Source organism: Symphodus melops, assembly GCF_947650265.1.
Source record: "Symphodus melops genome assembly, chromosome: 18".
Taxonomy (NCBI): domain Eukaryota; kingdom Metazoa; phylum Chordata; class Actinopteri; order Labriformes; family Labridae; genus Symphodus; species Symphodus melops.
Genome location: NC_136708.1, coordinates 15,841,831 through 15,869,514, shown reverse-complemented (window position 1 = coordinate 15,869,514; position 27,684 = coordinate 15,841,831). Strand labels below are relative to the sequence as shown.

At 39.0% G+C, this 27,684-nt stretch overlaps 4 protein-coding genes across 5 annotated transcripts in view; all 4 read left to right on the top strand.

Moving 5' to 3' along the window:
* Window positions 1-10,685, top strand: part of pard6gb (par-6 family cell polarity regulator gamma b) — a 30,646-nt gene extending 19,961 nt beyond the window's left edge. The window contains exon 3 of the mRNA XM_079367704.1: window positions 9,070-10,685. Within this exon, the coding sequence (XP_079223830.1) occupies window positions 9,070-10,136 (1,067 nt within the window). The 3' untranslated portion in view covers window positions 10,137-10,685. The remainder of the gene's footprint in view (window positions 1-9,069) is intronic.
* A 2,250-nt stretch (window positions 10,686-12,935) lies between these two features.
* bloc1s4 (biogenesis of lysosomal organelles complex-1, subunit 4, cappuccino) lies at window positions 12,936-17,031 on the top strand. Of its 2 annotated transcripts, none has more exons than XM_079368927.1 (5): window positions 12,936-13,387; window positions 14,554-14,625; window positions 14,727-14,828; window positions 15,610-15,744; window positions 15,974-17,031. In XM_079368927.1, exons 1-5 carry the CDS (start codon window positions 13,058-13,060, stop codon window positions 16,070-16,072), a joined length of 738 nt encoding a protein of 245 aa, XP_079225053.1. In that variant the 5' UTR covers window positions 12,936-13,057; the 3' UTR covers window positions 16,073-17,031. The 2 variants fall into 2 exon arrangements, with proteins under 2 accessions (XP_079225053.1, XP_079225054.1); XM_079368928.1 differs by having other exon boundaries at window positions 12,937-13,375.
* Window positions 17,032-18,041: 1,010 nt separating this feature from the next.
* On the top strand, window positions 18,042-22,337 carry LOC306839178 (nuclear transport factor 2-like). The gene is made up of 5 exons (XM_079367720.1): window positions 18,042-18,142; window positions 18,762-18,883; window positions 20,002-20,073; window positions 20,335-20,433; window positions 22,044-22,337. The coding sequence occupies exons 2-5, from the start codon at window positions 18,779-18,781 to the stop codon at window positions 22,158-22,160; spliced, it is 393 nt and encodes a 130-aa protein (XP_079223846.1). The 5' UTR covers window positions 18,042-18,142; window positions 18,762-18,778; the 3' UTR covers window positions 22,161-22,337.
* A 184-nt stretch (window positions 22,338-22,521) lies between these two features.
* On the top strand, window positions 22,522-27,298 carry rrm2b (ribonucleotide reductase M2 b). Its single transcript, XM_079367707.1, has 9 exons — window positions 22,522-22,720; window positions 23,268-23,432; window positions 23,611-23,727; window positions 23,872-24,005; window positions 25,098-25,192; window positions 25,306-25,439; window positions 25,980-26,084; window positions 26,251-26,364; window positions 26,736-27,298. The coding sequence occupies exons 1-9, from the start codon at window positions 22,673-22,675 to the stop codon at window positions 26,886-26,888; spliced, it is 1,065 nt and encodes a 354-aa protein (XP_079223833.1). The 5' UTR covers window positions 22,522-22,672; the 3' UTR covers window positions 26,889-27,298.
* Window positions 27,299-27,684: the final 386 nt, after the last annotated feature.

Sequence of the window (27,684 nt, the reverse complement as noted above, 5' to 3'; positions counted from 1 at the left end):
GAAGCCAAGAGACGGTAATCCTTGTTGTCTGCCACCACCACTGAAAAAAGATTAGAGACATCAGCTCAGATCAGCGCCAAAAGGTTGAGGAGGACTAAGGTTACACAAGAAGTCTTGCTGAGTTTTTTTTTTTTCTCTTAAGCTTGAAAAAACTGTGAAAGGAACCATATCGAACTAAATGTCATCAGATCAGAGCTTTCAGATTTCTTTTGAACACGTCTATAAAAGAAAAAAGATATGGTTGTCAATGCTTTTAAATTAGATTTTGGAGCATTAAGCTCTTAGGCATCTGTTAGTGGAGTTTTCCAAACTTTTTTGCACCTATTTAAAGGTCACACACAGACTCAGAGGGCAGAACAAACACCGAGCTGTGGGAGTGTCACTCACCAGAGGGCGGGGTTACGGCCCTTTGTGATGTCATGAAGGGAAACTCTCCAAACCACCTGTTTAATCACACGTTTTCTAAAAAAGTAGAGCAGACAAAAGACGGAGACGATGGACTTTTCTCATAATGAGGGGTTTGTAGACATAATGTTGCGTATTCATGATCGAAAACCATGAATCATTTCAACATGACTTTAGTCACTGCAAGTAAATAAGACATATTCTTGTTTACTCCTGAAGATAGCACAAATGAATCTTATATTCACACACAGAGCAGCCTGAAAAACATCCTTCTCTTGATTAAACAATGTGAAGCTAATCCAATAAGGAGCATTTTTTCATCCCCAGGCTTGTTAAATATGATTTGATGGTAGAAGTGGCTGAATGCTGCCAAGCTTGTGTTTTGGTCTGTAAGAGGAATTGATTTTACACATGAGTTGTTATTATGTAATTATCATAGTGGATCGCTAAAAAGGAATGTTGGCTGTAAATGAAGAGAAAAATAGAAAGAAGGGATGAATGTCAGGAAACAATCTATTTTGTTTCTCTGTCTTTCTCTCAAGCGCACACACACACACACACACACACACACACACACACACACACACACACACACACACACACACACATTTAATGACTCATTTTAACCCTCACAAGCAGAAGGCCAGACAGGTGGCAAGGACTCAAGTCCAAGTCTGCTGCTGGGACTGATGTCACCAGATCACTGCTAGATTTTTTTTCCCATGACCCCCTCTTAGTTAAATGCCTTTTACATTCATTTTTTCATATGGTTGCAGAAGTGTTTTGCACTGGACTCTTAATTGTCCTCTTTCAGTTTCAGTCTGTCAGCCATATCATGCTTATTGCTCAGTAAGACATTTTAAACTAAGAGTCCAGTGTTCCATTAGTTCTATTTATATGTTCACATGGGTTGTAAACAGTGCAGGCAGGGCTGGGTACCTGTGGACCAGATGGCAGCAGAGACTTTGTGCAGTTTATATCAACACCATGTGTTTTTTTTTGGTTTTTTTTGTTGGTTGGAAACATGCACATGATCAGCAGAGAGGCCGCTGGATTAAAACCAGAAGCTACAGTTGGTTTAATGCAGGAGGGGGAAAAAAGGGAGGAGGAAGAAAGGTCGTTGAACCTTAAAAAGTATGTTAGAAAGGGGGGAAAGTCTTGATGGAATGGAGCTTGTTCCTTTTGAAATGTTGTAGGAATGTAGAACCTGTCGTCCCCATCACTCTGTTCCACCTCCCTCTTTGATGTTCCCCCACTCCCCTCTTCTCCTCCCCTCTACAGTCTCTCTCTCAAACACACACACACACACACACACACACACACACACACACACACACACACACACACACACACACACAGGTTAATCTTCTTTTGTACGCACACACTTTTCCACACCCTTCACTTTAAATGCCTTTCACTTGGTCTTAACCTCCGTTCCCCATGTGAGTCGGACAAACATCTGTGTGTATTAATAAAGTTGTTATTCGTGAGTAGGGTTAAGTAAGTGTGTGTGTCTGTGTGTGTGCATGTGTGTCCGCGTGTGTGCGTTCGTGATGGGGGTGGGTGATACCTGCAGTGAATATTAAACCTGTGACTCCCTCTCCCAGCCCCACCCAACCACAAAGGCCCATGCCAGAGCGTAGCAGACAAGGCAGCTTGGTTTAACTTGTCCCAGATGTGCAGCCCCGGCCCCTGTGTGCGCTGCTGTAACTGCCGCTGAAATGAGTGCAGGGATGGGGAGGAATGGAGGGGGTGCAACTCAGCACATAGTTGCATGCATATGTTTTTGAACACGATTCCTGTTGAGGAAAAGTTTTGTATTATCTTCTTATTCTCTTACACATAGTTTCACCTGAGTCTTAGGTTGTTTAATCAAGTGCTTTGTCTTTTTTTTCTCCTCCCAGTTTCTAGACGTTAATATCCTAAAATGTCAAATGAAAATGTCCTAAATGATAAAAAATAGAAACTACAAACAGAGTGCAGCTGCATAACCTTCGAGTTATTCTGGGGCTGATACCAATACTGCCATCAGGATAACTCTACCAACATGTCAGTCGAAAAAAATAGTCTGATTTATAGCCTGACTAATATGGGATTTTTTTGCGGTCGATATCAGTGTTGGGGAGAAAAGATCTGATACCGATATTTTTTGTTGTGTAATTAGAGATCTATACACCAAATGTATTAGTCAAAAACGTTGATATATAATAAAGACCAGGTGTTCACTAAACTGAAAAGTAACTGTATGTGCATGTATGTGTATCAACATTAAAGTTATTTAAAGGTACAGGACAGGTAAACCATTTACCATTTCAACTGCAGACTGTAAGTTCAATCTTTCCTCCATTTATATCCTCAAAGGTTTATCAAGCTTCTCCAAATTTCCACCCAGGCCCTGCCTCAACCACCCCTGCAAGAATGTGAAAAATGTTAGCATGTTAAAAAAGAAAAAGAAAATGTTGTCTTTTTTTTCGGTCTGGAATTTTTTTCCATGTTAGTGTTAGCTGAACGTCTTGGCAGCAGTCGGCCCCTAAACACACAGATAGACTTTCCGGCTGTGTCCATTGGGGAAGAGAAGAGACGTCTAAGAATACTGATTGTTTTGGTTCGTTCCTTACGTTCATGTCTGTACGTCCCACATGCACCTATGTAGACAAACAAATGCAGAGGTTGTCCTGGAAACTCAAAAAATGAAGCAGAGAAGTCTGTTTGGGCTGTTTTTAATATTTTGTGCAGCTTATTTACATAGGAGAGGAATGTAGAAATTTGCTATTTAACTGGTTTTGCTGTACTTGGATGTGTTGTGTGAAACCACTAAAGACAAGAAAACCAACTTTTTGTAAGCCAATGCTTTGGGGGAGAGAGTAACACAAAACCCACTGCATTCCATTAAATCCTGTCTTTTCTAATGCAAACTGTCCAAAAAAATGCAAATGTGGCTAAAGGAAACACGCTTGCTGTACTGCATTGTACTCTACTGTCTGGTTTCATCTTGCATGGCTGTGTTCTGTCATGTGCTGTTTCATCTCGTTCTACTTCGTGCCATATTCCTGTTGGCGAAAAAGTGAGGGGGCTTCCAGCTGTGTGAATGTGTATGTGTGTCTGTGGGGCCCAAGAATGGAGCCCACTGCCACCACATCCAGTGACCTAATGCAAAAGGCAGCAGGGTCGAGCACTATTCACCATTCTCTCTGCGCGCCTCGTCCCTCGCTCTCTGCAGTGATTATGGTCTCTGCTGTCACTAAGCACTTTGTCACGCTCGGATGAAAACCATGATGGGGGCTGGGGGGGTTGTCGGGGTGCAGGAATGTCTCTAGCATAGATGGACTGTAGCCGGCAGCAGACACACCAACGGACCAGAGGTCATGTGCTGTACTTTTAGTATACAGTAACAAACCACTTAATATTTTTTTTCCGGTAAAATTCAAGGACTTCAATACTTTGTTAAATAACAGTCTTAGCTTATAAATAAGGCGATTTTGTCAAACTGTATATAAACCCATGATTCTGTCCAGGGAAAAAAAATCAACATTTTGAGACATTCAATGTCTTTCTAGAGACTTGATAAGATTGTTATGCTGTTGCTTGTTATGTCTGTGCAGTAAACAAGATGTTGCAACTACTGGACAAAAAGCTAAGCTATAAGCAGTAAGACAGAAAACAGGAAAGAAACAGCACACATGGTGATGTCATAAGTAGAATCTGGAAATATAACATGCTGAAATGAGAGATATATCATGTTAAATATTTTCCTCTGGCTCTATAGGTTTACAACAGATTTTCTTGTAACACTTAGACTGAGTCCGGCTAGCTCCTTCTCCTTTTTTCCTAAAGCTAAGCTAAGCAGCTGCTGGCTGTCAATCTTCTTTTTTGCTTTTGGAAGTAAACAAGTTGAACTATCCCTTTTAAGTTTATCAGACATTTTCAACATCAGTACATCATTGTACATTTCTCTGTTTGTATCTTATCTGGACATCCATGTTTTCATGGAACATTAATAATTTGACAATTTGTGCTCAAGATGCTACATATAGCATGTAGCATTAGGCTCTCAGTCATTATCCATCTCATGTAGTGTAGATTTATTTCATGCTCCACTTTAGCCTCTGTATTTGGTTCTATTGCTTAGGAGAAGGATAGTCTGCAAGCAGTGTATGTTTGGAAGTTCCTCAGCTGGGCTGTTAATGCCTGTGTCACTGGGTGAAAATATCATAACCAGGGGGTCAGACCCCTAAAGGGGGCCATTGTTAAAACGGTTAGCATGGTGTTGATGTTGTCACCTCTACCCCAAGTCTCACCTACACATAATACAAAGACTCCCACTCATGATTTCAAGTTTGAACTTTGGCATAGTACAAAACAAATTACTTTTGGACACTAAAGTTGTTGAATGGCAACAAAATAAACTGTTTATTTACACATTGCGTCAGATGAGTGGGCTGTACCCCAGCCAATCAGAGCAGATTGTTTCTCCATTTACTGTCCACCAAGCTTGAATCTATACAATTTAACATGTTCATGTGTTGTGACATGCAGGCACAGTACGTGGACATATACTAGCATTGCGCATAAAACACCGTAACAAGACCGGCACTGATTGAAGCCTCTCTAGTTGTTTTGTTCTGTCCTCCTTAAGTTGTCTTTGCCAGGATAGGTATACCAAAAGAACTTAATATAACGTGCCTACTCTCACAAAGCCCAGTGTGAAATATCACACATTAAGCGGGCCCCTGACACCTCTTCAAACACTATTAGTCTGGAGTTCAGCTGAGTTATTATGTTGCAACTGAGGGGAACCAAAAGCGTAGAATTGAGGTTGTGGCTGCAGCATTGCACATTCACTTGTGTAAAGCCAGGGTCAAGAGTTTAAATGTTTTAATCCACTTTTTTACATACATTCTTCCAGAGGGGCAGAAACACAAAAGACATTATATAAATTTCTAAAATCATTTCTGTTTTTCTCACACGTAAAACTACCAAAACATCGGAGGGATTTCACTTTGTCCAAACAGATCTGTGTTTCTGTTTTGGTTCCATCGTCTCTTCAGCTTCTGTTTACAGTTGAGTTGTTGAGTCAGTGGAGAATGTAAGAAGACCTGCCAGGAACAAGTGTGCAGAGGGGCCCTAATGGCTGATCATAAAACTCTTTAGATTCCTGTTTTTTATGGGAGACGGTGGAAAAGCAGTAGGACTTAAAAAGGCCTTCTCCTCACAGCTCTGGTTAACTAGAGGTCCGCTACACTGGAACAAAGACCGTTTTTCCTTTGCTCCCCTTTGCTTTGTAAGCACAAAGAACAGCATGAGGTGTAAGCTGGCTTCTAATTGGTCTGCTTCCCTTACGCAGCAATATTAAACAGCATGCATATATTATGGGACTCCTTTTCATTTAAATGATCACTAAGTATGTGTGCGGAAAAAGTAATGCAATCCATCACTGAAGCATTGCTGAACAGTATCCCGGACAATTTGAAAAAGGAAGTTGCTCTGGTTTAAAGGAGGCCCACCCTGCGTGCCTTAAAGTTCTGCAACTCCTCAACCTGTTAGGAGATATTGCTAACTCCATCGTGACACTACATTCCCCCAAGTGTCATGCACACATGTGCAGACTCATGCAGACAGTAGATAGCAGAGGGGACCCAGAAGCCATATTTCCACCTGCTGTGATGAAGCTCTAAGATTCCTCATACTCTTTCCCACAGATGTTTAAGTGGGGAGAAAAAGTTCCATCCCTGTCAGCATTTAGCCTTCCTATTAGCCGTGTTTTGAGTGGAATCCCTTGACCTTAAGTGTAGTACAAACCAGTTATGGGTAACTGCAGCCATCTGGTATGTGCGTGTTTTCTCTGTGTGCTTAGGTTGTGCGTCTCCTAAATTGCCTTTCTTATTTTCCATGCTGTGATCTACAAATTACATCTAATCGTAAATAGCATTGTGGAAGTATTGAGCCACAGCTAATTGAGGTACAAAGCTTTTCTAATAGGCTTTGATCTGAGTTGCCGTTTAGCCTGAAACGACTGGCAGCGGCCCGACACTCTTTGATTAACGAGTTCACTTCAGCTTACCCATGATGCTTCGGTGAAGCAGGGATTAGGTTTGTCAGGAGTTGTTACCATAACCCTTGTGAGATCAGCTGGAAAGTTCTTGTGTACTTTAGCTCTGAATGTGATTGTGTGTCTGTGTTGGGTTTGTGTGCATGTGTGAACTGCAGATCTAAAACACCTGATAGCCCATAATGACTTCGCCTCCTTGAAGTCATCTTTGACCTTCTGTTGTTAAGAAACGATTTTTCTAACTTTAATTTAAAGCGTGGACTCATTTCTTCTGTTGGTTCGAGACTCTAATCACATTCAATGTGAGTCTACTTCTTTTGACTCACCCGTAGAACAAATCAAACACACCGCATGCCTTCTCTATTTGTACCTTTCTTGAAGCAGATTGCAACAATGTGTACTTATTGAGGGATTTGAAAGGCAGCTATGAGACATTTCAAACAGAAAACATAATTATAGTTGTCATCTGTGAATTCTGACCAAAAGAGGATCTGTCCCACTAAATCCACTGGTGATGTGCGTTGGTTTCAGATGGAGGTGAAGGTGTGGATTGAGGAGGTTGTTACAACATTGAGCCTCAGCAGCGATCCCTTTTTAAACGTGTTTCCCATCAGAGGAGACTTGCACTTGTGGCAAGAAATTCCAGCCCTGAAATGCCTCGTCTGGATTCACTCAAATCAGCTCCTGCCGCTGCATGCACATAAACTGAAGGATAGCATGCACTTTCAATTCTGATGATATGCAGAGGCTTCTGCTTATAAATGTCAAATTAAAGAAGTAATTTCAATGCAGTAAAAGTTGCTAAAAAGCATTTTTGAGGCTATTTCTCCATCTCGTGCAATGTACTCTTGGCAGAGATGTTTGGCCTCAGTATGTGAGTACTTGAAAACAGTATTTCATGCTGTGCCAGGAGGCGTCAATCTACGATTTCACTAACACATTTATCATTTTTATTTTCCCCTTATCACCAAATCCCCCTGAGAGTGAGGTCTGTGTCACTGCTGACATCAGAAAAAATGGCTTCTTTTTCTCCACACTGCTGATTAGTCCACATTCTGCTCAGCATGAGGAGAAGGGGAGAGAGAGAGAGAGAGAGAGAGAGAAACATACATTAATGATGAGTCAGCATTGCATAGGGAGTCACGTGGTAGAGGTCCACACTCCTGTGAGGCCGGAGGGACGACTATGGCCAGCTGGCTCCGCTCTGACAAGGCATATTTATTTCAGATATCTCTCCTTCTCCTTTGAAGATGAGGCCAAAGATTACAGAGTGCTCATCCACAATCATTTCATAAAGCAGGTGTCCCGAGCAGAAGGGCAAAAGATTATTCATTCCTGTTGCCATGAAACATGCAGGAGCTGATGTCTCTCGCCTGGGGGGATCCTCACTTCCTGTCCCATCAGGCTTTGTCGTGTCCAGATTTCCTGTCTGCCTGAAAAGGAGAGATTAGACAACAATCGTGTTCTTATTTTTCCATCATGGAGCACATAATCTTTATGAGTCCTCTCTCCCACACTGTCACAACTCAACGAAGGCATTTAAGCATTTCTTTTTCAACCATTTGTTTTTCATGCCACTCCTACAAGGCCTCCATCATCGTCTCCTTTGTTTTATCAACTTTTTTTTTTCAGGATGTACTGTACTTGTGCACGCTAGGCAGCAGATGTGTGTTGTTCCAAAGAAGCCCCTGTCTCAGTGGGTGGATTATCTAGTCTTCTATGAAGGTTTTCATTGTCTTATTGATTGGAGTAAATCTCCAGTTGGAAACATCATGCTATTAACAAACTGATCTTCCCTCGCAGCTCGTTCTTTGTTCGTTATGTTATCTCTTTTTTTGGCTAATGGAGGGATGTTGGCTTTAAAATGTTAGGAAGCATGATGAATTATTTGTATATATTATATATTTTGAGTTAGATGTTTGTACTGCAGAACGTGTATGGATGAGTTTATGTACTTGGTGCGTTAATGCACACATGTTGAGAATCCCTGCAGCTGCTGGCTGGTAGCAGAAGGGCGGGTCACCTCTGTGAGAACAGGCAGGAATGCTCTGCACACTCAGCACTTCATACAGAGATGTGCTTGGAGACAAAACTAGGAATTAGCAGTTTGTGAATCCAGATGAAAAAATAGCATTCTGTTTAATTTAGTTAGTAATAACTTAATATTTATAATTGGCTGTAGAGTGAAGCAGCTTTGTTTAAAGCTTAGGTTATAAACACGGTTATGTGCCAATGATAAGCAGGTCGTTTAAAGGAAAGGTCTTTTTAAGTGTGCAAAGTTTAAACAAAAGGTTTTTAGTTTGTAGTGCAGGTGGTCTTATTTAAAGATGTAATTTAAAGAGACACACTGGTTAATACAGGGTCCCAAACCTCTTCTGGTTAAATTTGGACCAAAACACAGCACAAATGTTTCGTTTACCACTAGGGACTGTTTAAAAATGTGAATAAGGGGGTTAATGATTCCTCCTTTAAGAAACTTTCTTTCCATTTCTCACCTGTTGCCTTCGCCATCTGAAGACAAAGTTCACATGGCAAATAGTATATGTTTTTTTCACCTGTGTTGCCTGCAAACTTCTCTAACACTTTCTTTTTGTCTCCTTGTGTTTCCTTTGCAGAAGAGGTCGACTATGCCAACTTTGGTACAAACACAATCACACGTAGGAAGAAGGCGGTGGTCGCTCTGCGCAACAATGATGTCAACAGAAAACGACCGCACATTCGCATCGGGATGCCACAGGACTTCCGGCCCGTCTCCTCTATCATTGACGTGGACATCCTGCCTGAATCTCACCGCCGCGTCCGACTGTATCGCCACGGCTCGGACAAACCCCTTGGCTTCTACATTCGAGACGGAACCAGTGTGCGGGTGACGCCACACGGGCTGGAGAAAGTTCCTGGCATCTTTATTTCTCGGATGGTGCCTGGAGGGTTGGCGGAGAGCACCGGGCTGCTGGCGGTTAACGATGAGGTGCTGGAGGTTAACGGCATTGAGGTTACAGGAAAGTCCTTAGATCAGGTGACAGATATGATGATTGCCAACAGCCATAATCTGATCGTGACGGTGAAGCCAGTGAACCAGAGAAATAACGTGGTACGCAGCAGCAGGATCTCTGGAAGTTCGGGACAATCATCTGACAGCAGCGGGTCAACAGGTTACCCAAGTTTGTCCATCGCTACAGTAGGGGTGACGTCAACCGGAGCACACAGTTACCATGACGACCTGGAGAGTGACGAGGAGACGGACATCGTCATCGAGAGTAGCCTCAAGAGGCCATCCCAGAGGTCCAACGCTTCCCTGGCGTCTACTGCGTCCCGCACACACCAACAGACGCAATCGACGGCTCAAAATCCAGCAGCACCACCGAGCCCTCCCACGCGTCCTTCATCGGTGGTCTCCACCGCCTCCTTCCACTCCCAGCCCAGCCTCAACGGAGGGTCCAACCACCACCACCAACACAGCAGCCTCAGCTACCAGCTCCACAGAGACCTGAACCTTAACCAACAACAGTCCCAGCAGCGTCATCACCACGTACAGCCTCCACATTACAGTAGCAACCCAGCACTGCGTCACAGCAATGGCAGCCTACATAAAATCCTCAGCTCCATGAAAACTGACCCACGGCACAGTCTGGCACTGCCCAGGGGAGGGGTTGAGGAAGACGGCACCGTCATTACCCTATAATACAAAAAAAATAAAAAGAAATACACACAAACACAGATGGACAGAAACATCCCAACCGCTCAGAGACTTAAACTGGAACACCAGGCCATATGATGAGCATGACTGTGTTTTGTAAGATTCGATTGTTATAACTTGTGTTTGCTTTTACAAGATGATTTATAACAGGAAGTTACAAACCAGGAAACAAGGAAGATGTAATTTGTATATTTCTTGTGTTTTTTTTAAATTTGTCTTAAATGAAAAAATGTGTATGTTTGTTTGTACTAAGCATTAGAACAAACCGTTTTTAGGCGAGTCCACTGTATGTTAAGAGTTCTGAATGTGCCTACAGTCTGATATCTTTTCTTAGTGACCACTTTTATTATGATCCTTTTCATTCTTATAACTGGGACCAACTGGGGGTTTGCTTGTGGACATTTTTAAAGAGTAAATCTATATTTCTTATATTCTAAATGCTGTGTAGAGTATGATGTTTTTTTTAGAGTTCTTTTATGAATTGATGATTGTGATCAAATTACCTGTATCTGTTCCAATAAATTATTCTCACGATTTTTCAAACTAAAAAAGTGACATTTACTTTGATACATTTATGCTAAGGTCCCTATGCTAAAGTGTTTTGTTTTGGGGTTGTTTTTTTATTTAAAGAAGCTGATGCTCAGACATATTATTTGGATAACCACTAGTATTGTACTTTTTGTGAATTTGGAAAATAGATTATTTAAAATATATTTATATATATTTTAGCAATCAAATATGCTACCTCTGTTTTTGTGCAGTTGTAGCTTTTATTGTTTGTTTGGTTTATTTTTTTTACCAATTAGCAAAAACTTGAAAGTAAACTTCTGCACACTTTCTAAATTGCAAACAAACATTTATTGGCAATGTTTCGGGACTAGACCTTCATCCGGCAAACTTATTGAAACACATTGCTCTCCTACCATAGACTAAAATATTAATGGACTGAAAGCCTGAGTGACGTCAGCCATCTGTTATGGCAGGGGGCTACTATAAACAGTATTTTTTTTAATGTCTGTTTGTGACTTCAAGGGCTCCTGGAGCTAACCTCAAGCAGCTGCTCAAGAAACTGGAAAATGTTGCACTTTCGCATTGGCTTCATTTTTCAAGACTGCAGGTTGCTGCTATGCACCTGTTTATGGAAATTGATGTGCAAAAGTTTTTCTACCAATTAGAATAATGTTTGTGTTTTGAACTGTAAGTAGTCTGATATATAAAGTGACAAGTAAAGATTGAAAATCTAAAAATGAGGTGGCTTAAGTCAGAAAATGTTAAAGTTAAAGAAATGATTGCACAGAAGAATCAGAGTTTATCACTTAGTTTGAGTTAAGCTTCAATTTAAATCCTTATATTTAATCATAAGGGGTTATATTTTGAAAACTCAGAATACTTGAAGTTGACGTGGGTCTTCTCAAATAAACTTTCTTTCTTGAAACGAAATTGCTGGATAAAGACTTAAAATACATTTCAGTAACTCCTCGGTCAGCTGGATTGGGTTGTAGGAGGACACTATTAAAACAACACAAAGATTAAAGTCTTTGTTCTACCCCTTTAGAACCAAAAGTCAGATGCTCACAGTCAGCAAATGGAACAAGTAAGGCGGAGGCTGACATCCCAGTTTCTTCACAAACTGCAGCATTTGTACACAAGGAATGCACAACCACAAAACATTGTGCAGGGTGTGGGTCTTCTTTTGGAAAATACTATTGCCATTCTGCTGCTATTTGAAATTATTAATTACAGAAAATTACTATTCTAATCACGATCATCCTCGACTGCCAATATATCTAACATGGTCTTGCAGCAGGAATGCATCTCTGTCCTGGGTCAGAGGCCAGCAGCAGCTAACTCCTCTCACCTCCCTGCTAATGAATGTTTGTCTGCTGTGTTTACTCAAGGCGCCGGAGTACTCAAACAGCTAATAGATCACTGACAACCAAACTGGCTTACTTTAGCTGGTCTGTAACACTGATCAGCAGATATGGGTGTTTTTGAAGAACTGCAGTTGATTAGATTACGATTACGAGAGTTAAAGTCATTTCACCCACGTGATTCAGATGTGTTATTAGTTTTTTTTATATATTTTATCTTAAAGTGTAGACAGACTGATCTCTCATTTAAAAATAAAGCTAAAATATAACGTCAAAAATTCTTAGAGATCGCCCATTTGATGCTAACCATTTGAGTTTTTGACCTGACCGTGTACAAATACTTGTTTTAGAATCTGCAGATCAAGTCTTTGGTTTGCATATTGTTTATGATGACAGATGAGATAAACTATTTAAACAAAAATGCATGCGCCTGCAACATCCATGACAAGACAGCTCAAGTCTTGCAATGAAGTTATCCTGGCTGCCATCTGCTGGCCGAGACTCTTGAGACATGTAGCCTGTCTTTAAAAAATGTCTCATTAATGTAGGCTACTGGCATTTGCATTGTCTTTTATGGTACTTACTTTTATCTAACTTTTTTTTTAAAGTCAATTCACGCCTTTGAATACTGACATTGTTTAACCAAATGATCAGAATCCGCTTCGTGTTTTTTTTTTTCATTTCCTATTTGTTTCAAATAACGACTATTCTGTCCTTTCAGATGCTACAAGGTGTTGACTAAGCTATTTTATTGTAATGATATACTGCAGTGGTTTATCACAGTGTTTGTGGTATATATAATTTTAATTTTCTTAAGGGACAATTAATGTGAGTTTTTATTTAGTCGTAGATTAATTGTGTACATGTAAATAATAAACTAGGGTTAAAATTAAAAATGGACATGAAGTGATCAACGCTTTATTGCGCATTACACTGGTTTGGCCCACATGAGTCGCCATAGACAGCACAACACACGTGACCCAGTCATTTGACAGGGCAAAACACGGCAGTGGTTCAGAAAGACGGGCGACAGACATGGACCTTCATCGTGTGGACAGAGTTGGACTACTGTCTCCCCTGGAGGAGTCCAGTGCTGAGATTAGCAGAGATAGCGGCATTGTGTCCCAAAGTGCGAGCAGTCTGTCCATGGTGAGCGAAATCCTCAGCAGCGGTACCGTGTCGGAGAGCCCGAGCTTTGGCGCAGCCGCTAACGTGATCCCTCAAAGCCCGAGCCACGACGAATCAGCAGATCCTGGGACATCTGACCAGCACTACCCCGAGCAGGACGACGAAATCCTGAGACACACCGCCTTCAGCTACTCGGCCTACATCAGGGCTACAGCTGGAGAGGAGGTGTGTGCTGAGGTGCTTTACGCAAACGCGCCTCCAACTCTCACATAACGTTACCTACTAGCTAGATTAGTTAACGAAACGCCAGCTCTTCGTTTATTAGAAATGTGTAGCTACATATACGGCTGTATATCTCTGCAGTGGTCTTGGCTTATAAATCTTTAAAGCCAACGAGCAATGCAGCTGTGACCAACGACTAAGTAGAGCGGTTGCTAAGCGACACTGAAGTCGTAACTTGATTGGTCCCTTGCCACTGGTTCTGTACAGGTTTAAGTCCTAGTCCGAGGGTTTGTATTTATCATAGACTGTAAATAATCTTCTTTTTTACAGTCTATGGTGGGTTTTTTTAGTCACTCGTCAGTTTACTGGCATTTTTTTAATTAAAATGTATTGCCCGCGAAAGAAGCTGCAGCAAATTACAAAACATAAACCGTGTATTAAGGGGAACTCCACTGGTTCTCTTTAAAGGGGACATGTTATACCCATCTTTTTAAACAGCCCCCTATGCTCTAAATGAAACATCTGTACTGTGCTTTGGTCAAAATATAACATGAATCAAGCAACAGAGGAGGTTTGTGAGCCTATATAAACCATTTCTCGCAGAACGCTTCATTTTGGGGTGTGTGTCTTTTTAAATGCAATGACCCCACCCCCACCCCTTACAACTTGTGATGTCACAAACTGAGTAATTTTCTGTGTAGCAAGACTAAGGCAGACCACAAACAAAGGACTGGGTGGGTTTATTTAAAATTTTGTGGGATGATAGACACTCATGTTACCCAAATAAATGTTCAAAAACCCAGTAAAAGTGGGTTTTTCATAATATGTCCCATTTAAGAGAGGAAACCTGGGAGAGAGTTTTCAGTACTAATTGAAACAGATTGAACCAGGCTCTGAGTTAATATTAAGTGGAAATGTGTGATTCCAGGCAGTTTGGGAAGAAGCTTAGCTAGCTAGTTGGCTGACTGGGCAGACAAAGGACCCTGTATTTATACTCTGGTTTCTCTTGCTAACACAATTTAGTAGAGTTACAGCATTAAATGACGATGTGGGCTTGAATTTGAAGTGAATATAAAGGGTCACCAGACTTGGTCTGTTTTGTTCATGTGATGTAGCTTTGGTTTCTACATAGTTAACGTTTGCGATCATTTCACAGCCTTCTCCTGTAATATTGTTTCTAGATCCTGTGCTTGGAGAAGAGCTTAGAAGAAATGCTGACCAGGGTGGATGAGTTTGTAGGAATGCTGGACATGGTGAGTTAAGTCATGCTTTGACTGTGAATGAATATGCATGAACCACATCTGATTTTTATGGAACTTTAGCATGTTTGTTTAATCATTTGTTTTTATTGTAGATCCGTACCGATACTTCCCAGATAGTAAATGAAAATCTACCTCAAATTCAACAGAAGTCTGAAGAAATGAGACAAATATACAGAAGAATTGATAAGTTAGAGGTAAGTCATCATACTTAGACACATTTAAAAAGGTTTCTACTATATATACAGAAAATCAGTTTGATGGTTTTTATAAGACACATTTTTCGACTGCAAACTACAGAAACTAACCATAAATTTAACATACTGTAATGTGGTGTGGGTGTTCAGATGAAAAGAAGGTCATATTCTAATCTATCGATTGAAAGAAGCTAATTAGGTCAGCAGTAACTCAGTCTGTGCGGAATTGTCACTTAACTTGGAAACCAGAGGGTCGTCAGTTCAGTTCATGTTATGGAGAAAAAAAAAATGGGATTGGATGCTGGAGCACTGCCCTTGAGCAAGGCACCAATGTTTTCAAACCTGGAGTCTGCCCAACAAGACAGAGTGAAAATTCTTTTGATTCCAAGGCGAGACCTTCAAAAAATGGTCTCGAGACTGGTCTTTAAACCAAGACCATAATTTTGTAGTACTCAAAATGTGAGCTATTTTTTCCAATTTTTTCTTGTACTTGTTTAATTAAGTACATTTTCTCCTTATGAATTATATTTTTTGCTTTAATTATTACTTTTTCCTGAATGTTGTTTGTATCGAACACCTTTAAAAATCAATTATTTGCCTCCCTTATAAGAATTATCAAATATTATTTTCTTCACAAATATCCAAATGCATGAGCTTTTGAAGTCGTTGACATTTATAATTGTTTGACGTTTAACTGTCTGGCATTTAATTTGTCTCACCAATGCTTCATAGAATCTCAATTTTATCAGCTTTTGCTGTATGATTCTTGCTTTGCCTGTAGGCTTTCGTAAAGATGGTTGGCTCCAATGTCAATGCGATGGAGGAACAGGTCACGCAGGCAGAAGGAGAGCTAGGAACACTGCCGGGTGCTTTCAAGAAAATCCTTCGCACAATGAGTGTACCAGGGTTCCTAAATGTGAGAGCTCCTTCATGTACTTTTAATGCTTTTTATTTTCTGTTTTGATCAACCTTTGAGGTTGAGTTTTTTTTTTTTTAAATCAACAAACCTGAACCAACCAGTGGAGACATTAAACAGAAAAAAACGTTTCCAATATTTTCTTTAAATCTTTCTCAACATTTCTGTAATTCTGCTCTTGACTGTGTTATTGGTTAATTGAGATGTACTTTTGTTTGTTCATGAACAGAAACCATCCAGCCCAAGAAGACCAGCACCGCATCAACGTCAAGAAATTCCCAGCGTGTTCCGAACAGATGATTATTTCCCATCACAGCCAGAGCAGTGACACACGGGAGCATTTAACACATAACTCGGTTCTAACCTCAGAGGCCTGTTGGGTTGTAGAGAGAACTTTTACTGCCATCCATTGAATAAGGAGCTATTGGTGCAGTGGCCTCAAATAAGCAATAGTAGCCTTTATGAACAAGTAACTGGATGTGACGTGTATCATGACATTCTGCATTTTGAGTGTCATTTTACTGACAGCAACAAGAAAGCACTGAACTGTAGCAAAATGATTTAAAAAAAAGTGCCTAAATGGATCTTAGTTTTCTCTTTACACAATGTTTGAAGAAAACAATGTCAGCTGATGGATTTCTGACATGCCGGTGGGGGGGGGGTTAAAAGTCATCCAATATGCCTATAGGACACTGTAAAGAAGGTAGGCAAGAAAGAGCTCTGGAGATCTATAGATGTACCACATGAAGGTAACCCGGCTTTTTTTTTTTTTTTTTTTTATAAATAACATTCCTGTAAATTGTATTTGTAAAGACCTGCACGCTGTTCTTGCATTAATATGTATTTTTAATGTCTCAGCACTCTCCCTAAACAAAATAGATTTCATCCCATCAAGCATTTAATGTCTTCCATTTTAAAAGATTCACTTTTTTCTAATAGCCTTACGTTACAGGTTATGGGTAAGAGTTGCCTCATGGCACTTTGATAGCACCTTTTTTTTAACAAAGCACACGATAGATGAGCTATCTTGCTTAGAGAGACTGTGATGAATTCAAGTTTGGCCTAAGGCGGGAGTTGTGGTAGAGTTTTGTTCCCTTGGATGTCGTCCTTTGGAGACAACTGTACCTTTGAAATGTGACGATGCCCTCACCCATCAAAAAAACAACAACAATGGTCACAGCTGTGATTAATTATTTGATTATTTGCCAAAGTAGTTTTAAAAACAAATTTTTCATTTACAGGATAATTTATGTTTTTAATACAACAATTAAAGGTTTAATTGAGATACATTTTTGTTGATGTTTTTGTCAGTGCACCAAAAAAGCCATGGTTCTTCGCTCATCTAATGGGGGTGCTGATGTGGTTTAAGACGAAGCTAAAGAATTCATAGGAGTCTTTACTTTGGACAGAAAAAGGACCGAATCATTTGACCTTTGTTCATCCAGCATGAGACATCCTAAATGAATCATACCTCGAACGCAAGCAGGAACCCAGAGAGGTTATCAAAATTCATTAGGGAATTAAATTTCAACATGTATTAAAAGTAAGTTTGGGATTAATTTTTTTACAGAGATGAAATTACAATGTTATGTTGGAAACATTTCCTGTAAAGCTCTTACATTTTCACAGAGAGCGACTGTTTTGCTGGTCTCTGGTATATAAACATAAACCACTTCAATAAGTACATTTGGAATAAGGAGTATTTGTTTGAAATGTAAATAGGTATATATATTTTTTTAGCAAATTATTTTAAGATAACATACTGCTTGTCTGTTAATTTATTCAACAAAGAGGGAAAGTTGTCAGCCTATGAAAAATGTCTACTCACTCCCAAAGCAAGAATGAAAACACTAAATTCCTGTCAGAATGACAAGAAGCCTCTGACACTCATTGATGGCTATGTATATTCAAGTCAATTCTTTGTGAACATTACAATTAAGCATTAAGTCTGTCTACAGATAACTTGTTACAATCAAGTGTTAAGTGACACATAAAGCAGCATTGTGTTTTTATGTGCACTTGACATTTTGCGCATCCGAATATATTTGACGAATTGTTAACCAGGGATTCAGTTCCTTTTTCTAAATTTAAGAACTAGTCATATATGTATATTAGAAATAATTCACAGGGGCACCTGAAGTGAAACTTCATCTTTATTTGGATGGAGATCTCCGCACACACCATAGACTGTAAATATTAAGACACTGTAAATATTAAGACGCTGACCCGGACAAGAAGAAGGTTTGATTGTCCAGTAGATGGCGATGATGCAACGCCTGTGGATGTCTACTGCCATCAAATTCAATAGAAGAAGAAGAAGGTCGGAAGGCAGCGGGAACAGCAACATCCTCGACTGTACTGAGTCTGTCTCCACGCTGGTTTGTCTGCGGATTGAAAAGTAAGCACTTTTTTTCTTTTACAGACATAATCCAGAAATTATTTTTAGTCAAATGCTTACCAGCAAAAACGTGCTAAACATTACTAAATGCTACAATGGTTATGATTAGTCGGTGTTCACCATGATACAATGATGTACAGAAGAAGCCAGAGTGAGCTAATGCTAGCTGAAAGTTTTGTATAGGATAAGTTAGGACGGCGGCTCCTGCTGTAGAAATGGTTTATTGATAGTTTCTATATAACGAGGGCTGCATTAGTTTACCTGTAAAAAAGTCTCAGACTGGGTCGGTTTTAACTTGTGATCCAGCAGAAGCTGTTTTCCGTGTAGCCTCCGCTAACATCATACACAGTTAATAAAGGTTCAGAAAACAATGTTCAAATATACGGACTGAACACTAGAAACCAACGGAGAACACTAGAAATTAAAATATCTATAACATAAACGAACAGTGTTTCCAGCTCTTTATCTATCGTCTGTTTTTATTGTTATTATTGTTTAACCTATTAGAAAAATCTGTTTTTTTGCTTGAAGAAGCTACTAGAACAAGACTATTGAAGAGCCTTCAATCCACTGTGAATTCTGACTGACTGCTCATGACCACACTCGTCTCTTCTTACAGATCCAACGCTTCAAAAAATGGCTGGAGAGAAAGAAATATGGCAGAAGATTGGAGAAGGCTTTGTGCAGGCGTATTACAACCAGTTTGACAATACCAACAGGATGGAGTTGGGTAACCTATATGTACGTTTGTCAAGTGTTCATTTAACTATTTCCAGCTCTGATAAAGTTAAAGTTAAAAATCGACATCATCATGTGATGTCCATACCTACAAGCATAATGACTATTATACATATTTGACACTCATTGTTGTGAATGCTTTGAAACTAGAGCTGCAGCTATCGAATATTTTAGTAATCGAGTATTCTATCGAATATCCCGTCGATTAATCGAGTAATCGAATAAATCATACTTTTGCTTAATTAAGGTTTAACTCGTCTCTGGTCGTCCCTACAAACCTGCTTGTTACAGCCAACCACCTCTGCTCTACAGCTGCTGATGATGCTCACCATATTACTGACAGGGTCCCAAATTCACTTACTGATTCACTGGTCAAGGCGGCAGGTAGATGAAAAATACAGGCCAAACACGTTTTAATGGCTGAAATAGCAAATAGTGTTTTGTGTAGCCTACACATCTGTTACAGTACATTTAATTGAGAAAGCATTATGTTCTGTTGAATCAATCACCGAATCAATCATTATGTCAGATAAGGAAATTTGAGAAACTTTAAATATATATTTGCTAAATTATTATTCCGCAAACAAGTTCTGTCTTGATTTAGCTTTGAAGACATTAGACTTTTCATATAATCAGCCTGTATATTGTTAAAAGTGTATCTCTGTCTGCTCCTGCAGCGCGCTCACAGACTACAGAGACCATAGACATACGTCTATGACAGACTGTGAGAGGACGTTGCTATCGTTATGTTAGCTGCAAACACGGAGAGAGTGAACGGAGAAAAGCCGACCGTTTGACCGGATCACGTGTTCCCGACTGGGTCGTATGGATCACGGATCAACTGTGTGCTGACTAAAAGTTAAAAGGGGCACGCCGCGCTCGTGTGTGTGTGTTAGCGCTGAAGTGTCTGTGTGTAAGAGAGAGGAGCAGGTAACTGCAGCTACATTAAACGTGTTTTATACTCATACCAAAGTTTTGATGACGCAAAAAAAACAACTTAACGAAGCCTCGAGGCAGCGAAAATTCGAATTATTCGAGGAATCGTTTCAGCTCTATTTGAAACCATGTTTTGTTTTGTGTTTTTAAAGGTACATATGCATTTAATGTTTGTTTGTTTTTAGTCTCCTGAGGCCTGTTTGACATGGGAAGGAGCACCTTTTCAAGGGAGAGAAGCCATTGCTGCTAAACTAGCTGTAAGTATAGTTGAGAGTCAAACATCTTTTAGTATGGATGTGTGCATTGTTTTTTATCCGACTGTGATTTGACATAAAACAGTCATTTCTGGGTAGACTAGACGGGTGGCATGATGAAATGTGCACACTTGTCAGTTTCTGTTGTCATTGTCACTCTTCAAACCTTTTCTGGTGTCCTGGGTTTACCACAAAAAAAAATAAAAAGACAAAACAATGTGTTCTGATGTATATTCATTTTGAACTCTTGTTCTGATTACACAGGGGCTGCCATTCAAGCGTATTAAGCATATTATCACAAAACAGGACTTCCAACCCACAATAGACAGTTGTATCCTCATCATGGTCTTTGGACAGTTACAGGTAAGCTAGTAAAAAATAAAATCATTCCATTTTTTTTTTTGGTTGTGTTACCCGGTGTCAACAGGCTGTGTAAAGTCATTGTCCATTCCAGTGTGTGTGTAATTCATTAATGGCAACAACACATCTGAAGAAAGAACTCAGTATAAAATAGATTAACATTGGCTAGAATGACAGCGCAAGTGTCAATAAAGAAGATGAAATGCAGTCATTTCCATTGGGCTTCATTACAATGGAAAAATGGACTTCAGGATTTTCCGAACCGATAATGAATGGGGGGGGAATATATGGCAATGCACTTATGAATCAATATTTTTACTCTGCCCTTGTGCTAAGTATTATAAGTGAATGGATTGAGTTTTTTGATTGATGCATTTTTTTTAAATCCCTTTTTTTCCCTCTAAAGGAGGTTGGGTAACGAACCAACTGCTATAAATATGTGGTGCACGGAAACCAATAAAAGAAACCAAAGAAAACCAAATGTAGCTGTCATTGTGTGTTATCAGTCTAAAGCTGTCACTACCAAATGATTGAGCTCACCTATAAAAACATGAATTGTACTTAACCTGTCACAATCCTGCCATTTGATTTTAGTTTTACCACTGACCTTATAAGGCAGTGAATGTTTAAATTTTTTTGAAGTGAACATGTTAGAGGCAATGGTCTGTTGCTCTGGCTTTGTGTTAGTTGGGTCTTAAGTTATTATATAAAGTTCACTCTAGTCTAAACCCTAAGTGTCCACTAGTTAGTTTGTCACTGGAGTCATCATTGTTTGGTCACACCTCAGAGACGTATGATTCATATGAACTTGTAGGATGTAACGTCCAAACTAATAAATGATGTAACCAATCAGTGACGAGCATTTTTGTAAAGGCAGTGTTTGTTACAGTCTTGCGTCTGAAAGTAGACTTAACTGCTGAAAAACCAAAAATGTTTGTAAAAAATATGAAGAAGCATTATGATTAGGCTACACAGCTAGTGCAGATGACAACAGTGATGCCAAGTGGTAAATTATTTAACTACAACACAAAGTGATTTAACAGTACTCTGTTGTTGGACAGATTCGATTTTCTCTTCTCAGGGGGAAATAAGAAAAGTCATCATACGTTTCTGAGGGACATACCCTCTTTTGGAGAACGCTCTGCTGACGCTAATAAAACATTCTCCAATTTGGTCTGCAAAGTGTTTTTCACCTCTCAAAGCGATAAACATGACCACCATATTTTGCTAATGACATTACAGCTACTAGGTTTAAGATGTAAGGTGTAACTTCTGCCTACATTGAAACTATCTCAGCTAAATCTTAGTAGTGCATAAACTCTGTTCTAAAGTAGAAATGACATTTTGACTGGGCCACATTTTTATGTAGCCCGGAGCTGGTGCCACTTGGTACTGGTTACCCTTATAGCTTTTTGATACCCAGAAACTAAGCCAGACATTTCCTGTTACCCACTAATCTTGATATGTGGTACACAAAGTAGATCCACAGATATAAAACCTTGAACATTTTTCAATTGCAACCTACTTTTCTTTCTTAAACAATGTACACCTGCTAAATCTGATTGTTGTTGCAAAAAGTTTTGCCGTCTCATACTCTCTTGTCTCTATTATAGGTCGATGATGATCCACCAATGGCCTTTCACCAGGTGTTTATGCTCAAGTCCCAGAACTGTGCGTGGGCCTGCACGAACGATGTTTTCCGGTTGGGGATACACAACATACCAGTGTAACAGTTTAGATATCTTAACTTTCACACATTGACATCCAGCTTTGAATTTATATCATTGTCATGCTGGGAAATGTAAATTCCTCCATGTTTACAATGCAACTGTAAGCATGTCCTCTGTGCTAGAGATGTCATATAATACAACACATTCCTGTCAAATAAACCTGTCAATTAATCTTGAGTAAGTTATTTTTGTTCCTCTTCTTTACTCACTTTCTTTATGACCAAGACTGCATTTGGAGTGACTGATATCAAGATGAAGATAGAGAGTGGGAGCTTTATGTGTAGGCTAATCGTTGTAATTTCCAAAGTTAGTCATCTTACCAGAAAGAATGTGAGGTTTTGTAATCAAACATTTCCCTTGTATGAGCACTAGGGGGCGCTACACCATCTGTGGTCTGTTTAACCCAACCAGCAAAGCTGCAGCTGCACTCACATTGCAAGGTTATTATGACACAGCGGAGCAGAGAGAAGATTCAAACTCGATGACATCGACTGTGAAGAAAGTCTCAAAAAATGGATGTACTGAAAATAGATGTGCAATGTGTTAGCCTGAATGATACGGTAAGCAGCTTTATATGTTGTAACGCTAGCATCACGTCGATAAGTATCCTCGCTGTTATTTATTAGCAAGTCACCCTTTTTTCTAGATAATATAGGTATTAATACTTATCTTACACAAAAGCATGTGTATATCAGAGTAAACGTTAAGTGTCAGTATAGATGATTTAAATGTGTAATGTTAAGTAAGTTAACTGTCGGGTGACGACGTTAAAGCCTGAAGAAAATGAAAGCAATAACAATACAAAAACCTTTATTGTAAAGTTGGTTGTAGACGAAGAAAATGACAGTAAGAGAGGAGCTTTTATACGCATTTAAATCACCTTAAAGGGACATTTAATTGGGATATATCCTTTGTTTTGGATACCATGCGATACTGAGCATGCGCAGTGGCCTAGTTTTATTTTTAAAGGTACAGTTTCACTGTCGAAGCAAAATTCTGAGTAGAAATTAGCAAACTATTTCGACTTTAATAAATATTTGGTATATGTGTTTGCTTATGTTCTTAATCTTGACTTCTTGGGGCTCTTGCTTTTTTTTTCTTTTTCAGAATGGCTTGAAAGATAAAGAGCAAGACTGCGCAAATGGATCTGCTACGGAGGAGGAACCTTTGCTCCGAGAAAACTCCAGACGGTTTGTAATCTTCCCAATCCAGTACCACGACATCTGGAAGATGTACAAGCAGGCTCAAGCCTCATTCTGGACCGTGGAGGAAGTAGGTGCCTGTTTCACTTTCAAAGAGATGATCTGAATCTTGCTGGATTAATCTAATAAACACGTGGCATTTAAGACGCACAGATACATAGTAAAGATGAACGATTTAGTTGTATTGATAAAATGTAGTCGATTGTATCTAAATGAGTTTATGTGTATTTTGATGTTTGATTTTTCAGGTTGATCTTTCCAAAGACTTGGCACACTGGGACCGTTTAAAACCTGAGGAGAAACACTTCATCTCCCACATACTTGCCTTCTTTGCTGCAAGTGATGGCATTGTCAACGAGAACCTGGTAAGAGGGTTCACTTTCAACCTGGCAAACTTTCCAGCTGCCAAAACATATAACATAATATATGTTTTTCAATTATTACAACCAAAGTCACGTTTCAATTGAATTTGGGGTTGAATCTTTGTGTGTTTCTGTCTCATCTAACAGGTGCAAAGGTTTTGCCAGGAGGTGCAGGTCCCTGAAGCACGCTCCTTCTACAGCTTTCAGATCCTTATTGAGACAGTTCACTCAGAGATGTACAGCATGCTTATCAACACTTACATCAGGGACCTTAAGGAAAGGTTGGTGTGTAAGATATGTAGTGTATATGGTCCAGTCCAGTCTTAACTTGTGATGCACAGGGTCTCATTTTATTTTTGTGGTTTAATGCAGTGGTTCTCAAAGTGGGGTCCGTGGAATAATTTACAAAAAATTGTGACTTGCACCACAAATTGGGAATGCATAAAATTAGTTATTTTGTCCAATACTCCCACCCACTTTAGTGTTGTGCCAATATATTAATTCTGATTCTGAAAAAAAAAACCTCGTGGCCAACATTTTCTCAAAGTTTATAAAACAAATTATTTGAAAAGTATGAATGTCGCCTAATTCTACTGTGGCAAAGTATTCCATAGTACATGAATACGTCGCACCAATATGTGCTTATCAACATTATGATAATTAGGGGGTCCATGGAAAAATTTCTCATCTGAAAGGGATCCATGTTCTACAAAAGTTTGAGAATCCCCGGTTTAATGAACAACAGCAGGGTACGATAACTGTTACGTGAAACAGTTAAATTCAGAATAAATATCAACAAGTCAGATACATAAAATTGGTTTTATACACTTGCTATGAATTGAAATGATATGATAAAGCCAACCATATCCTTCTGCCTCAGGGCCTTTGGAGTAACTGTATAACCACATACAGAGAAATGTAATCTTCTGAAGATATGACAAAGTTGTAAGACTAGCACCTGCTCTCACAGGCTACACCAACAGAACCTTGTGGTGATGTCTGTTGCATTCCCAGCTGCCGTTACTTTGAAGACAACAGCTTTACTCACTTTGTGCCAACCTGCTTTTCAAAAAGTATATGAACTAAATGTTTTTTTGTTTTGTTTTACATGTTTGCTCCATTTATGTAACTATCTTAACAAGCCTTCCATTGTTTGAGTCCCTTTTTTGATCTTTATTTGAATTTTTTTTTTTGACCAGTTAAGTTTAATTCATGCTCTCCTAAAACATTAAGTACATCTAGTTCAATTCACAGTCGAGTCTCTAAAACAAGTGCAAGTTACTGGATACTTCTCATATGCAATGTGTCTTTTAATGCTGATGCTGGATGTATAGTGATGGTTATATTGTGTTTATTCTTCTTTTGTGTTGCAGGGAATACTTATTTAACGCTGTTGAGACAATGCAGTGTGTGAAGAGAAAAGCAGACTGGGCCCTCCAGTGGATAAATGACAGCAAATCCACGTTTGGTAAGGGAGATAAAGCTTGATAGTGTTGATCCCCTAATAGTGAAAGCTCCTCACGTAGACGAGTCTTACTATTACCTATTATTGAACAAAGATTTTACACTTTATTCTCTCAGGAGAGCGACTTGTGGCTTTCGCAGCAGTGGAAGGCATCTTCTTCTCTGGCTCATTTGCTGCCATCTATTGGCTGAAGAAGAGAGGACTAATGCCAGGCCTTACCTACTCCAATGAGCTGATAAGCAGGGATGAGGTGAGATATATTAAAAGACAAAATAATATGTTGTTTAATCTGTCAAATAGAGCTCCTTTTGTAATACCTGTCCATCCAATGGTAGGAAGGATTTGTCAAAGCCTTTGATTTTGGTCATTTTTGTTGCAATGCAAAGACTTTTCAACAATTCTCTACTCAGTATTGAACCTTATTGTTCATTTATTTATTTATTTTAAATAATTTTAAAGATGATCACCCTAAGAAGTCTTTTGGTCGAAATGTGATCATTTAAAACTTCTTGTGCCATTTAAGAAAGTGTGAGGGCAGATCCTTTTCCTTAGTCTGCCTTAGTCAACTAACACAATTTTGCATGGCCCTGCAACTACATGGTGGGCTTTTTTATACTCCACAATCACATCATTCCTCAAATGGTTAAAATTAGTAGACGTATTAATTTTATATTTTTTATGGTTGTTTTTTTTTGTAGTCAAAACTTCCATATACCGTTAAGCATGGTTAATGTCTATTCTACAAGTATCCATTATTTTAACATGTATATGGATGTGTTTCTTGTTACAGGGCTTGCACTGTAACTTTGCCTGCCTGCTGTACAGCTATCTGTTGAAGAAGCCGTCAGAGGACCGTGTGAAGGACATCATCACCAAAGCTGTTAGCATTGAGCAGGTCAGCCATTTATGGAGGATACTGTTTAGAATTGGTTATTTTTTTCAATATTGCCTGCAATTATATCAGTTGTGGCTTAACAGTCACTTGTCATTTTTCTGCCAAAATCTGGGCAGACCATAACAGATGTGGAACTGTATATTAACACAAATGTTTGGTGTTGCAGGAGTTTTTGACTGAGGCCTTACCAGTGAATCTCATTGGAATCAATTGTTGTCTGATGAAGCAGTATATTGAGTTTGTGGCTGACAGGCTTCTCAATGACCTTGGACTGGCTAAGGTAAAATATGTGTATATTTTGGCCTATATTGCCTTTTAGAGAGAGATAAGACAGTGGGTAAAGTTGTAAATCAGAGAGAGAACCTGCCTTTGAGGATTGTAGCCTGTCTAAGGTAATTTAAATGATCTGAAAATAGATATAAGAACAGTAATGGTAGCTGTTGGGTTAAAGTGAATGACCCCTGGGTTGAGAAGAATTCAAGTCTCATTATACAGTAAATTGGACTCTAATGGCTAGGACTTAACTATTTACCAGGTACATTTTATGTTTGTACCACTAAGCACAAGATATGTGGGTTTTACTCTAGTTTTCTGTTTGTAAAAGTGGTCAACATGTGTGTCATAATATTTGTTACTCTCCCTTCATCCAAGGTTTACCAAGCAGAAAATCCATTTGACTTCATGGAATCTATTTCACTAGAGGGGAAAACGAACTTCTTCGAGAAACGAGTTGGAGAGTATCAGAGATTTGGAGTGATGTCGAACATGATGGATTGTGAATTCACTCTGGATGCAGATTTCTAAAAAAATAAGATTGAATAATGTTATCAAGATGTGTTACTGTTGTTACTTTTAACATTTTTTTTTTTGTATAAAGTTATTTGCAAAATAAATCTAAAATATGGTTGAAATACTTTTACAGTATATTAAAGAACAAAACATGACTGTCAGGTACGAGCTGCAATTTTCAGCACCCACTTATCTTGTTTTCTTTTTATATTAGTCTTTCAGAATTATAACTTGGGTCAGTTAGTTAGCATCCAAATAGCTTGCGAAATGTAACATGAAAACAAAAATGCTGTAAGTGCTATTTCAGACTTCAACAAACTTCAAGGCAGATGTATGAACAGTTTTGAGTTCCAACGTTTATGAGATGATAAAGGTGATGATTGTTTTACACATTTTTAATGTACAATAAATTGTTTTGAAAATGATTATTTCTTAATTCCGCTGTTTTCTTTATTAATGCTTTTTCAGCTACTTTCAAACTATTCTCCATTTTTATTTTATATCCTGCATACGTTCAGCAACTGAAACCATTCAACCATTGTTTTTTATTATAATCTAATTGAAGATAATCATATACAGTACAATTTGTTTAATCTTGCTATATCCCCAAATGCACCACTTTCATCAGTAAACTGACATTTGAATCTTAATGTTAACATTTTGAGGCTGATGGTAGGCTCTTTATCTGTGCATGCTTGAATAATAGTTGTGTGCTTGTTTTGCAACTTTAAAGTAGTTTTGCTTGAGTACAGTTTAGTTTTGGTTACTCTACTTACATCTGCAGAATCTTTTTAATCACTCTTCTCTAATA